Source organism: Aythya marila (genome assembly GCF_965140915.1).
Source record: "Aythya marila genome assembly, chromosome: 1".
NCBI lineage: Eukaryota > Metazoa > Chordata > Aves > Anseriformes > Anatidae > Aythya > Aythya marila.
The window spans coordinates 162,668,943-162,683,752 of NC_139042.1; the positions used below are offsets into that span (position 1 = coordinate 162,668,943).

General features: G+C 40.9%; 1 protein-coding gene across 1 annotated transcript in view; it reads left to right on the forward strand.

The window, feature by feature from the left end:
* The window catches only part of UTP20 (UTP20 small subunit processome component), a 65,118-nt gene that overhangs the window by 28,295 nt on the left and 22,013 nt on the right, over positions 1-14,810 (forward strand). Inside the window, exons 24-36 of the mRNA XM_082770164.1 lie at positions 166-251; positions 812-937; positions 1,465-1,631; positions 2,180-2,388; positions 5,482-5,625; positions 6,768-6,847; positions 7,816-8,042; positions 10,739-10,883; positions 11,319-11,406; positions 12,743-12,886; positions 13,516-13,566; positions 13,656-13,808; positions 14,335-14,490. Of these exons, the coding sequence (XP_082626290.1) occupies positions 166-251; positions 812-937; positions 1,465-1,631; positions 2,180-2,388; positions 5,482-5,625; positions 6,768-6,847; positions 7,816-8,042; positions 10,739-10,883; positions 11,319-11,406; positions 12,743-12,886; positions 13,516-13,566; positions 13,656-13,808; positions 14,335-14,490 (1,776 nt within the window). The remainder of the gene's footprint in view (positions 1-165; positions 252-811; positions 938-1,464; positions 1,632-2,179; positions 2,389-5,481; positions 5,626-6,767; positions 6,848-7,815; positions 8,043-10,738; positions 10,884-11,318; positions 11,407-12,742; positions 12,887-13,515; positions 13,567-13,655; positions 13,809-14,334; positions 14,491-14,810) is intronic.

The window sequence follows — 14,810 nt, forward strand, 5'->3', positions numbered from 1 at the left end:
ACGTATTCGCATTGTGGCTTTATAATCACAACACACATTCTGTTTCCATTTTGGTAAGGTAGCCCAAAACCTGCTTGAGCTTGGAAGCTTTGTGTATTTTCACTATTTTTGTTAAGCACTTGTCTTCTACGTAGAGCCTCATTTTGTTTCTTCTGTCAACTGCAGTTACTGTGCCATCAAGACCAGAACGTGCAAAGAATAGCTCTGGACTGTATCATGACATACAAGCATCCTCATCTACTGCCATACAGGTAAAAGCCTTGATATTAATTTAGTACCAGTGAATGAGCTTGCTGTCAAAGCAAAAGTTTACTTGGAATCAGCTGCCTCAGAGAGAGAGACAGCCTTGACTGTGTGAAGAAACAGGTATAAATTGTAATTTTAACTAGCTATGTATTTCCTACCTAAAACAGGAAAAATGGCCAAGATGTGGGTTAGTGTCCCTGTTGTTGGTTTTTTTTTTTAGTGGAAAAGGGCAACACTTTCATTCTGTCACCTAATAGTTTGTTGCATCATTTTCAAAGAGGTCTTTTGTCATGGTGATTTACAACCACCCAGTGAAAATAGCAGCATAAAACTGTTGTTCGTATATCTCTTCAGAATGTGTCCAGGAGGTACTTGCCTAGATAATTAGCTTAAACTTGCTGACTTTTAAGTATTTTTTGACAAAAGGGTGGGAACATGGTACTTTAATAATTTATCTACAGCATAGATAGGAAAGTTGGTAGATAGTTGTGTGTGTGTGTGTGTGTGTGTGTGTGTCTATTTTGACAGCCCCCACCTGCCCACAAACAATATTTATTACTCCCAGGGAGAACTTGGAAAGACTACTGGATGACAAGAGCTTTAAAGAAGAAATAGTCCATTTCAGTATTTCTGAGGAGAACGCAGTAGTAAAAATGGAGCATCGACCATATCTCATCCCTGTTCTTATGAGGTTTGTTGTGAAGTTCTGGGATAAAGGTTTCATATCAAAGTACTGTAAGCAGAGATGTCATGCCGCTGCTTCTCATTTTAAACAGTTGAGATAAACCTAAGGTTAATGGTATAGTTTGACTTCTTAGTTTGTGTTGGTTGTATGGCTTTATTTTCTTTAAAAACAGCATTTTGGTAAATACTGTTTCTTCTAAGGCTTAGAGAGAACTGTGAGACATTTCAATTCACTGAATATTATCATTTATTCTTACTAAGATAGAGTAATGCAGATTGTGCAGATTCCTTCTTCAGCAGTAGCTGTCCACAACCTAGCAAAGCTTCTATAGGTGAAGCAGAAGCTGGTCTTTCACTGTGATGTTTCTGAGCACTGTATAATAATTCAGAGGAGATTTGGGAGGAGGAATTTCTGCTTGTTTTGTTCATGATAGTCAAAGTTTTTAAACCAAATAAAGTTTCTCCTGCAGAGTAAGAGGCTAGGAAACAGAGAGCTTGCTGAAAGCTAATACAACCTCTTTTTGTCTCTTGAAGAATTCTCTATGGCAGGATGAGAAACAAAACGGGCAGCAAAACGCAGGGCAAGTCTTCAGCAGGCACTCGCATGTCAATTGTTCTGCGATTTCTTGCTGGCTCCCTGCCAGAAGAGATACGGATGTTCTTGGATCTGCTCTTCGAAGCTGTGAAGCAATTCAGTAATGGTAGGTACAGGCAGGAGATTGTGAGCATATAGTACATTCTGACCTACAGGAGGATAAATACACTTAGTACTGTTACATGCTTCAGTTTGTCTCAAATGGTTTCATTGGAAGGATGAAAGTAAACTTTTGATAAGGACAGGGATTTCCCTGAGGTTTTACTTGTGAAGCACAGTTGCTATCTTTTACAGATCTCAGCTCAGAAAAACTGACTTGCCACAGCTGTGCACGTAAGCTGTAGCAGGCCAGGAATGAGCAATTACTGGTATTGTAGGCTAGCTCCTGGCTGTTTGGCAGCCTCCGTGCTGTCCTTCTCATGTAACGTGCTGCTGAGCACTAGACTGCAGTGATGTGATGGCAGTAAACAGAGGTTATAAAGTGCTCTGATACTGAGGCAGTGAGAGATGGATGGATATCTGGAGCTGTCTTTATTTAAATAGCTGAATCTGAGGAACTGTAATTTAGGGCCAGGTGACACCATTTTTTATTGTAAATTATTTTCAGTCTCTTTATGGTGCTTCTCTAAGTTGCTGTCCCTTTTTGTATCACAGGGCCTTGCCAGACTGCAGTGCTTCAAAGCATGTCAGAGCTGGATTTAGCTAAAGTCCTGCCTCTTGGACGTCAGCATAGCCTCTTCAATGGTCTCGAAGTTGTATTGAAAAACATGGGACATCTGATCAGTCAGTACCTACCTGAAATTCTACAGATCATGTTGTGCATGACAGCAGTGATATCCTGCATCCTCCAGCAAAGAGAGAAGGTATGGTATACAGTATATGCATGCATATGTATATGCATTCAAACATGTAAATGAAATTCCTTTCCCTTAGCCCGCAGTTGCACACATACCTTTATCGATTCAGAAAGTTCAACACTTGTATGCAGTGAAGCTTATCAGTTAGATGTCAGTCAAAATAGAGGCCAGTGATATTTGTCTGAAAGTGATAGAGGGCTCAGACAGTGCAGGCAGAGTTAACATCTTTAAGAACACGCTTTGGGGAGTGTGTTTTTGTTTGAGTTAGTGAAGAGATTTGGAGGTTGCTACCTGTGGAAGGAAGGATGGTTATGAGGAAAAGGTAAATGATTTGTTGTAAGGACACAAGAGAATCTTAAGGCCAAAGGTTGAAATGGCCTTAAAGATGTAGTTTCTTGGCTGCAAGGATAGACCATTGGAGCAGGGAGAGGAGAGATTTCAAGTTTCTTGCCTGGGGATTTTAGAGTAAAACTTGTAAAGTCAAGTTGCTTTGTTGTGTTGCCAGATCCCAGGAGAGCTCAGCATTGTGGATGATCACAGTGATTATCCACAGAGAATGTCTTCTATCATGGGGCGCAGGGAGAACGTGGCTGCCAGCCATGCTTTCAGCACAATGGAAGCACATCCAGCTCTGCATCAGGAGCAGTCATGCCAATCCACTGTCACAGTTTGGGTCTCAGCCAGGTACCTGCAGGGCTCTGGGAATGTTTCTTCCCTTGGTGTGCAGTGGCTGTGCGTGCAGTAAGAATCAAGTGAGGAAACTATTCTGTTAAAGATTGGCTGCAACTAAAGAAGAGACGTGTTGTTTCATTGCTGCCCTGTGCCCAGGAGAGCAGCACACAGACCGCTGAGCTCATTCCCACACCAGCAAGACCTTAACTGTGTTAGGAGGATACAGAGGCTTTGAGTTGCCTGCTAGCTCTTAAAACACTGTACAGCATCTTGTGGAGGCCATGCTATTGTAGGGGACTCTGTTGCCAGTTGTTTGGAAGCTACAACATTGAGCCAGGCTTTTATGCCTTTCTAAAACTCGTGTCTTTGCCAGGCTTCAATGCAAATAGGACAAGGAATGCTCAGGTCTGGTCCTGCACAGAGCCTGATCATATAGTAGGTGAGAAACAAGCAAACTGCACAGTCATCATCATCACTGCAGTGTTGAAAGGAATTATGAGAGGATAGACTGAACAAGGGATATTAGGTAATGAATGTTTTGTCACCATGCACCTGTGTTCTTGCCAGGACCTGTCTGTGAGCATCCAAGGTTAGAGCTTGTCTCATAAACAATCCAGCAAACAAAGCAAGCTCTTGCAGTCAGGTAGCATCCAAGGTCCCATAGCTGCCTGCAAGTTGCACGAAACCTTAAATGGTCTTCAGTGTGAAGGGAATGGTAATTCTGTAGGACTGCAGCATGCCACTTAAGCAACGGATTGCATGTGCCTACATGTTTTAAAATGGGAAAAGAATTTTAAGAACTGCTTCATTCATTGCTGGGATACACACAGTTTGGCTGGGTTACTACAGTAAACCTGTCACCATTTTGTAACTTGAGCTGTGACAGTTTATCATTTGCCTGAACTTAATTTAGCACTTCATTAGTCCATAAGATGTTAAAAGCTCAAGGAAAAGTGTAAGAAATCTGTTTGTCTTGGCTAATGATTAGATGACATTCTTGGGGTTTGAGAGTAATTTATTGCAGGCTGATAATGCCTGGAGAGTTAAACACCTACTTGGACAGTTTTAAGCGAAGTTATTCATTTCACATTTCCTACCTGTGTTCAGTAATGAGTTTCTTTGTCCTCTCAAAGTCTTCGTCTCAGAGGACTGCTCTTCTGGCAGTTGAACTGTGGGAGACTCCAAATTGCTTTGCTTGGTCACCATTAGCAATAGCAGCCTGGTTTGTGCTTCCTGCGTAGAAGTAGGTGCAGGTTCCTGCACCTGTGTCTGTAGGTGTTTGGCCCTTCAGAGCAGCTCATTGGCTGTTTGGAAGCTGTTTCCACGCCATTACATTACTATACTTCAGCACAGCATGGGAGGTCCCAGGCAAGAGCATCTTTGGTTCCTTATGCACCATCTCCTCTTTGTTTTTTCATGTGTGATTTTGGGTGCAGAGGTGGTGTAGCAGTGTATTGCATGGTAGAAGGTGGTGTCTTCAGAAACCCATATTCACATCAAATACAAAAATCCTGATGTCTTCCAGTGAGGCTTTGACACCAGAGCTGCTTTGCAAAATAAGAGGGATGTTTGTTAATTATGTGTGGTGGATACATAATGGAGACCCTGAAGATCTCATGACGTAGCTCCAGTCTCAGACAGTGGCTTTTATTTGCTCTGAAATGGGTCTGTTGTTTCTGAGACAGGAGTCTTGAGTTGTCTCGTGTTCATGCTGTAAGCTGCATTGCACAGCATGGAAGTAATTTAGGTCACTCAAGTCATAGTAGACTCTCCTCCCCAAGGAGAAGAGAACGCAGCAGTGCATGAATAACTTCATAATTAGCTATATGGCTGATTTCCTAATTTAAACATTTTCCCCAAGGAAGTGTAGGAATGTGGGTGCTACATGGAACATGAAGCATCCTCCTGTAACCAAATGCTGTAGTCTGTCCTGCTCTGTTGGAGTGTTTCATATTCTTACCTTCTCTCTTCCTCTTCCTTCTCTCTGTCTGTTGAGTTCTTTTCTTCCTAGTAGATCTCAGTGTGAGAAGTACAACTTCTCTTTTGAGAGCTGATTTAGGTCCTTAACTGTGCAAGTGGAATTACTTAAATGTCAGGGCTGGAAATGCAGCTGGTTTATATCTTTCTGAAGTGTGTCCAAAAATGTGCAGATGTTAATTCAAAGTAATCAACGTGGATTTTTGTTAGCTGAAGGAGTTCTCTGTAACTGACTCATTGCAGGAGCAAGCGCTTTTTAGAGCAATACATGTCACCTGTGAGTGCACAAGTGTACTGTTACTGTGCAAAAATTACAGGAGAAACCAGAAGAATATTTTGATTGTTCAAATAAAGGTTATATCTGTGGCCAATGAATTGCTGTATCTAATTTCAGAGCAAGTGGTTAGTGGTTGTTCTGCAAAGGTCTTACTGTTCCGTTTGTTTTCACAGGTCCAACCTCGGTTGATTAATCCTCTGAAGAATTTGAGACGTCTTGGACTCAAGCTTGTGGTTGATTTTTTTTCTGATTATGAGACCTACAGCTTTAGTGTGGAGGAGATTGATGCAGTTTTCCATGCAGTGGTATGGCCTCAGGTAACGTGTTTCTTCTTCTTCCAATCCATTGTATGTAACCTGTACCATTCAGAGAACTCCAGCTCTCATTTGCTGGTATTCTGATGTGTGTGTGGAAAGCCAGCTTTGTGGCTCACGTCTGATTAGTCTTGGAATAGTAAAGTCAGGCTAAAGTACAAATAAATTCATCTGGATAAAATGGATGGATCTGTTCTTTAACCAAAGAAGCAAACTTCTTCCCTGGATGCTTCACAGAAGCAAAATAGTACTTCTAGGTCACTGCTAGGTACACTTTGCTGCTTTTCTATCTGAAAGTTATTTCAGATAACATGAAATACCTACAGTCTACCTACATGAAAGTAGGTAGCCTTTGCTGCTGCTGGAAAGGAAAGACCACAGCATGGTCCGTCAGTGGGTTGTGCATTCTGCCTGCATGCCAGGAGTCCCATACGAGCACAGTGACAGAGCACAGGACTGTGGCCTTCACCAGAGAAATTCAGATCACGTCTTGGTTGGGACAATGCACTATTGGGAGAGGGAGAAATAATGGACTGTATTGGTAATGAAATTGTGCTGGTCGTGTCAGGCAGTGCATATAGCTCTGTGTTCACTGCGCAGAGCAACAGGGGCTTGTATGCTCCTGGTTTGTTCTTGGAGTCCTTTATTACTGTCTACTATCCCAGTGTAACAAGGCCAGGGTGCCACACAGGTGATTTACTTCTGTCCCAGGGCAGTACAATCATGTGTTTCAGGTTTTGAGTCAGCAAAGCACTTAAAGAATTAAGGGAGCATTGTGTTTGGAAGTGCTGAGTAAATCTGAACAGGAGGTAGAATTGTTGTTAAATAGTTAGAATTCCTGTGTTCATGATAGATGTCAAAAAGACAGCACTGCTTCTGGAGTTTGGACTGCAGAATGATCCAGAAGCTCCCTCTAGAGGGAATTTCTGCCAGTGAACTCCATGAAGATTTGATTTTGGCAGAAGAATCGTCTGATTTGTGTGCTTTAAGGCTGTAGAACTGATGTGTACAGAAACTCGTGGAAAGGATGAGTTTTAAGCCAGCCATGCTGGAAACTGGAGTTTGCTGCTGTTCATACCACAGGATTTGCTGCAGAGGCTTTACCAACTTGTGTTGCATTTGTGTCTGATTTTTCTCTCTTCTAGGTTTGCAGGTTGGCTTCAGAGAGTCAGTATTCTCCAACTTTTCTGCTCAAACTCATTCACACCTGGAGTAAGAATCCCAGGTAAGTGTTCTCCTCACAAAGAAGCATGAGCACTTTCTTGAGTATACAAAATTATTGTAAAAAAAAAACAAACAGAAAACAAACAAACACCACTCTTAACTAGTTATGAATAACTGTGATGTGTTTTGACACATCTTTTCCCACTGAGCTGCTACTCTTTAGATAGCAGTCCAGGTGCAGTTGTGAAACTTTGCAATTTATTCCAATTACACTATTTTTAGTGGGCTGCTTTTCTTATATATGAACAACCAGACAGATTTGTAGTCTAAAATCAGCTCAGAGATCAGGAAGAGGTGACTTAGAATATGTCTGTGTCTTGACCAATGACTTTTACGTCTTGGGAGGAGGGGTGTGTGTGGGGAGAGGAAGGAGCAGTTTTGCAAGATAATTTCATTTGTGGTTTTTGATTCCCTATTTCTTTCTGTTTTGTGAAAGAATGTGGGCAAGTTCAGCACAGAATCTGTGGTAGATTCTGCGACTGAAAATTTTAAGAGAGTTTTTTTTGAAGCAGACACTGCGAGAAATTCCATCTCTGCTGTCTTGAGTGATTTTTACATTTTCCACTGATTTCCTGCTTTTCCTTTTCTGAAATATCCAGCATCTGTTCTAAGACCTGTGATTTGTAATGATGAAGAACTTGAACGCAAACTTGCATTAAAAAAATAAAAATGTATTGGATTATTGGGATAGGAGCAGACTCTAACAGGAGACTTGAACAAACATCTCTGGAGAAAGAAATAAGTTTAGTTGATGCTATCTTGAAGCACAAAAAGAGACTTGATGACCTCAAGCTGCATTCTTTCTATTCTTCATGACGCTGTGTTTCTGTGATGTTTATGGTTTTTCCCTGTTTGAAGTAAAAGACAGTCATTATCTGTTTTATATGACTTTGACTCTTTGTACAAAATCATTGTAACACTTGATACTTTAATTTTCAGCAAAACTTTTTTTTATAACCTTTCTCTCAGATATTTCCCATTGCTGGCCAAGCAGCATCCAGATCGTCCAGAGTGTGACATACTGTCAAATGTGTTTGCTGTGCTGTCAGCCAAGAATTTGTCTGAGGCAACATCCAATCTTGTGATGGACATAGCTGATAGCCTTCTCAACAGCCCCAATTTTGAACCCACGGAGCAGGTTTCCAGTTTAAATGTGACTGACTGTGTTGTCACGGACACTGGAGAAGTGATGGAAGGTACGCACGTATGAGAGTTGTAAGAGGCTTGTTGGATGCTTTGGAAGGAGGTGTTAGATCATGATGAGGTTGTCTTTGCCCTGAGCGAGAATACGGGGAAGGAGACCATGGAAAAATCACTGTACCAGTTTCTCTTGACATGCTCAAGAAGTGTGAAGTTCTGCTTGTCTGATGACAGGTGAGATTCACATTTCAGCATCAGGGTCCAGAGCATGGAGAAAACTGCATCCATAAGGAGTCCAGCCATTTTAGGAGGCAGTTAGTGTTTTTGAGGAACCTCCTTGGTACTTTTTGATGAGCCTGCACCTTCTAGTGCTGTAACTGAAATCTGTGAGGAGAGCTTTTATTTTCTACGTGTCCTTTCTCTGGTCCTAGCTCAGACACATTAGACTTGTTCTCAGCAGGTATCAGTGCATGTTCCCAGCAGCCCTGGACATTCATAATTCCCACCAATTTTTCTTCCACTGATGAAACGTCCTTTTTTATATTTCCTCAGTTGTTTGTGTAGGGCTGAATATACTTTATGTTGCACAGAGCTTGCTTTGCTGCTTGCAGCTCAGAGGTGTGAGAAAAATCTCAAATAATTTTTTTCACACAGGATCTTCCGTGAAGCTATTTTATTTGCGATTGCAATGGTGGGTGTCCTGTCAATCAGGAGTGCATTTTAGTAAACAAATCATAACCTTTTATTCCCTATTACCTGACGCGTGATCACCTCCCCTGTTTCCTCATTGGCTGAGTGCTATAGGTTCACAAGCTACTCAACGCTCCTCTATACCATATATGTACAATTTTTCTTTTTTTTTCAACCCTTTAATTTCTCCTTTCTTATGTTTTGAGAACTTGTGATCTTTGTTTTAGTGGTCTCACACTGCTCATCCTGTTTTTCTCAAGCTTCTACCTTATTTTGGAACAGTGAGGCCTTCTACTGTCTACTTACCTACTTAGCATTTCTCCTTATTATGACTACACAACTACCTTGGAATACAGAAAACTAGTTTTCTACTGCAAAAACACAACTTTGTTTCTCACAATTCCCCCCTCTCCTTTTTTTTACTCCTATTGTTTTTGCACCTCTTCACATACCGCACTCTTGAGTTTTTCCAACATTAAGGTGCAATATTCTTTGGGTGTCACAGGAGATGACAGATACACAATGCCATTATTATTACAATACTAACAAATTGTTGTTTGAGCTATTCAAGTAACTATTCAAGTAACCACAAAATGAGTTTCTCCCAAATTTTTGTAAGTCCTCAGGAAGTGTCATCTTGAGTTACTCCGTGTAGGATCTTGTGTTTTTTTTTTTTTCTCCCAAATACTTTTGAAATCAGTCAAATTCATCCCATTTGATCTACATATATACAGCAACTAGTATTAATTACAGTGCACACTCCTCCTTATAAGGTTATTAATACTATTTGATTCTAGAGTACTATTTTTGCAAACTTATCAAACTTATTATCTAGTTCTTCAATGTATTTACAATAGCTTTTTCTAATTCACTTACCCCAAACCAAGGTAAAAACTACCTTGCAAAACTGTGAAATGCTAGAGGACTTTCCTAAAGGATTATCCGGAGTCATTATCATATTTTCATTATCAAATCGTTTCCCAAGAAGTTAGCCCATCTAGGAACAGCCTAGGAAGGTCGGCACCCCACAGCAGAGCAGGGGGGAGAGTGACCGTGAAGGAGCAGTGGAAATGAAGCTCCACAGACTGACTGCAGTCCCTGTCTCCCCTCCTGGAGCAGCTGCCGCTGCCTCTGGTGCAATATTAGGGTTATATGGAGCATAATTTGATTCCTCCTCTGAAAACGGAACCTTATTGTTTACATACAAATTTCAAGCCTGAATTTCCATCAAACCCCTATTTCGACCAAAATACTGAAGTTCCTTCTATTATATTTTTAGGCCAGACAATTACACAATATTTAACCATTTTTTTAATTTATCTTTTTAAATATTTTTCCCTAGTTTTTGGGTTGTTTTTCCAAATCCTTACCATTCTCTCCAAGGGGCTATCTTTAGGCACAATCCCGGCGTCTCCAACCCCACCCTGCTGACTCTTGGAGCCCTTAATCCCCAGCTCTTCCTGACATGCTGCTGTGGACTTCACCACCCACAGGGTACCACACACCTTCACCTAGGACTAGGACAGAGGTGGGGTGTACTGCTGAGCACCTTATTTCACTGTGCTCAGGGTACTGTACACCTAAGGGCCCAAACCCCTGAGGCTCTCTTTCACTCCTCCCCTCTCTCTTTCGCTTCATCCCTCTCCAGCCAAGGGGACTTTGTTTGTCCCGTCGCAGGACCACCGAGCCTCGCGGATCAGGACTTCGCATTCGCTCCGCACTAAAAGTGCATCTCATTCACACTCACACTCGTTCACAGCAGAGTCTCCCCAAACCCAACCCAAGGCAAGATATGTTAAAGTTTCCCTTACCTCGGTCCGTGCACAGCTTCCCGGTCCAGGTTATCAGCAGTAATCCCAGTGGCTGTTCCCGATCCAGGCTGGACTATATGTGGGCTGTGTCTGTGTATGTTTGTGCTGGTCTCCCTTCTCCCCAGAGCTTCACAGAGCCTGTCTTTAAATTAACAGTCTCGGTCCTTTTGCCAGCTGTACCGAGACAACCCACCACCCCCGACTTTGTTTCTCACAGAGGTGAGCACTGCTAACTGTTGTACCCTTTACAGAGACCCTTACCCTAGGTTGCCGTTTGGTTCTGCCTCATGTTCCTGCCATACTTCAGTACTTCAGCAAAATGATGTTAAATGTGGAGAAAGTGAAAAAGAAGAAGTACAGAGCTCAAGTCAGCAAAGAGCTGAATATACTTTCCAAGTAAGTGATTTTTTAGAGCTCAAAACACTTGAGGAGGGAAGAAGAAAGAGGTTTTTTATAGTAGGCTGCAAATTAGAAACATTGTCTGAAACTTCAGGTTTACAGCATAAATACCTGCATCTGTCATTGACCTTGAAAGCTGCTGATGACTGAGTGGAACAGTTTTTAGAAATTGATTCTAGCTGTTCCTGTTGCTGGTACTCAAAACCAGTACCTCTTGATATAAGAAAAGGTACTTGGTATAGGAAAAGGTAAAGAGACTGCAGTCTGAATACTAGGGCTGATATCATGAGTTTTGTAGAGAAGACTATTAGCCTGGATGCAGATGGATGGGCTGACAAAACCCCATGATACACAACAATAGTGCTGACTGAGTTTTTTGTACTGGTGACTGGACCAACAGAAAACAGTAAATTACATTGTCTTATCATGCAGGATCAGCAAATTTATACAAGAAAAGAGTCAGAATTCAGTGCTTGTGAGCCTCCTCCTCCCTTTCCTTCACCAGAGTAACATGGAACAAGTAAGTATAAATGACTACCCCCCTCTCAACACTGAAAATGCATTTTTACTTTACTAAAGTAGATTTGTTTAAGGTGTGGTTAAGGCTTATTGGTTACATGCTATTTCTCATGATTAGCCTGAAATCAAGTCTTCATGTGTTTGTAGTCCACTCAGCACCCTGTCATCATGCATTGAAGTGTTTAGGTCACTGGATGCTTGGCAGGAATGCCTATGCCCAGGCTGATCATTGCCCCTTTTTATGGGGAAGGTTTGTAGAAGTGTTTATACAGTGCTTACTTCCCTTGCTGCTGTAGTCAATTCACCTAATTCCTTGCAGCTTTTGAAATAATTGCTCTCTTTAACTTGTACTTCATGCACCCCAAATTCTAAGGCATAGCATCTGGACAGAATATGAGTGTGTATGTATGTAGTGCGTGCTGTGTAATGGGCAGTGCTTCATTAGTCTGTTGCAGGATAAAAGGCAAACATTGTACAGCACTATTAATCTGTTGCCATATCTCCTCTTTCCATTCCAATCTCCTTTGACTGTTAAGGATCCCACCTATGAGTACAGAGGTGTATCTCAAAACTGAAACTTCTATAAAATCCTAAATTCTTCAGGCATGCAGAGCTCTTCATGGTTTAAACCTTTGCAAACTGTTAATTAAGTCAAGCACTGAGGATAGTGGTAGACTTAGTAGCCTGGGGTCATGTTTTCCTCTCTGCCAAACCCTGTTTTCAAACATATAGTCCCATCTAATAGGAATGAATGTATTCATTTTTTCAGCCTCATTGCCTGGATCCTTGGATCAAGGTTTAGGTCTTGTTTTTCATTAAATGATAGTGCAGATACTCAATGAGAGGTTTTTGGGTTGTGGAAAGGGCTCCTAGGCAGTAGTTTCTGCTTTGCAGGTGGTCATTTAGTTGTTCACAGATTTTTTTTTAAATTTGTGAATCATTAGGAAACTATATATAATTACTATTCAGGGAGATCATACAATTAAATGTTACTGTTAATGTTCATTTCACAGATTAAAGAAAGACTGCTTTTTAAAGCTGTTATTTTTTCTGATCTTTGAGTCATCTGAGAAAAGACAAAAAAGAATTTTTAATTGCAATAGCACTCCTCTCTAACTGTGCTTGTGTCTAATTGAAAGGTTGTAAGTGCTTCTAAGATGTGATGATTGCATTGTATATGTCCTCCTAATTTTTTGCTCTCATTCAGTATCTGTGATCCGAGTAAAATACAGCAAAGAGGTTAAGTTCACCCTCTGTCATGAAATACTTCCCAAGGAAATATCCCAAATAATCTCATGAGGTTTTGGTAGTTATTGACAAATCTCTGTCTCTTTCAGGATGCAGAGATTGACATTCTGGAAACAGTGCAGAACTTGCTGAGACATTGCTCAAACCCTGCAAGCTTTCTCAAACCTCTGGCAAAGCTTTTTTCTGTCATCCAGAACAAACTGTCTCGACAGAAGTTGTGCTTGGTATTTCAGGTATTGCATTTTTATGTGTCTTTCTGTGTATTTTTTCCTTGTTTTAACAGAGCAAGAACAAAAAAAAAAAAGTACCAGGATTTATCCTTATTGTACATGAGCTTAAAAACCTTTTCAGTCTCTATCATCTGTTAAGTGGAAGTGAACTAACAGAATTGCATATGGTACACACTAACAAACTGTGAGAACACTTGTAAAACGTTTGGCTTGTAGCCGTGTTGGTGTGAGCATTTCCAGGGTTCTGTTGTATAAGAGAAGCCAAATAAAGCACACTGGCTTTCAGCAGCCTGAAGCTGATTTTAAGTCATATTCTTCTCTCAAAGATTTTTAGCAGTCAGGCTGTTTTATACTTCTTTGAAGAGACTTATATAACTTTTTTTTTTTTCAGTAGGAAAATCCAGCAAACCCTCAATGTAGATATTAAAAAACTTAGGAAACTAAGACACACATATTTCCTACTTACAGAATAATGACAGTGATGGCAAAATGGCTCTTATTAAGCTTGTAACAGGACTGATATTGTCACTTTAACTACTTGAGATTAAAAAAAAAAAAAAGTAAAGTCTCAAGTCCTCCAAATTTCTAAAAACTATAACAGTTAAACTGTTTTCTTTTATGCCCATTTTTAGACTTTATCTGATTTGGACAGTGAATTGAAATACATTACTGATGTTGTTAAGGTACGTTCTGTTTTTTTGCTCACTTTTTTCCTCAACATTGTGTTGTAACGTTTCTAGCCTTTTTCATGAATGACTTATTTCTCTCTCAGCTGAATGCCTTTGATCAACGGCATCTTGATGGTATCAACTTTGATGTACGTCTGTCAGCATTCCAGTCAATCACAGCCCACATCAAAGAAATGCAAGCAGTGGATATCAACTTCCTGATCCCCGTTATGCACAACTGCTTCTATACTATCCAGGTTGGCTAAATGTGCTTTGTGCATCCTGTTTCCATACTGAACCTAACTTCCAAATTCACTCCATCGATTGTTTATATGACACTGCAAAACATTCAGAGAGCACGTGTCTTCTCACAAACACCTGTTTTTAAGTTTCTTCCACTCGCCTTTTCCTCTATTTGTCCCGAACTGCAAATACACTGCAGCAAGAAGGTTAAACCAAGTGCAGTGCACCTGTCTATCAACAGGTGGCCTGGAATTGTCTGATCAATTTGTGCTATACAAAAGGCGTACATGTATTACAGTCTTGACAAGCTGTTTTTCTTTTTATTGCCATGTGTTCTGGTTGTGTGGGCTTGCTGATGAGTCTAAAAGGATTTTTTCTGTTTGGAAAAGTGGACTTTAGTTTGGAAGTAGAACTTCTGCGAGAAGGTTTTTGGGTTGATAGAATTGTTGGATCACTACAGGCTTTGGTACAGTTCAGTCTTTAGAGGAGAAAAAGGTGTCATACCCAGACTCATGCTGTACTATTTCTTTATCTATTCAGCTAGGGGATATGGCTCTTAGTGACAACGCAAGCCTTTGCTTGACCAGTTTTATCCACCGCCTGGCAGAAATCGACCATACGGAAGATGACTACAAAGAGCTAATCCAGCACACTCTCCTGGAGTCTGTGAGAAGGGGGCTGAAGAGTAAGACTGAGGTAAGGCACTGTTATCTGATAACATCTCCAGCTGTCTTTAGGACACCAGGGCACATGAGACTTTTTATAGATGAGTCTTCATCCTAGCAACAGACAGAAAGAAATACAGGTGCCCACTGTAATGAAAATTACCCTTCATTTGAAATCTTACAAAAATCTTACAGAACTCCGTTGTATGTTTCTTTGCTGCTGTTTAGCTTTTCTCAGATGTAGCTCATTCTTTGGAGGGGAGATCTAATTTATGTGCAGTCCAAAATACAGTTGTGTTTGCTGATACCAAAGAATAGAACCTGTTGGCCCGAAACACTTCGTAAGTGACA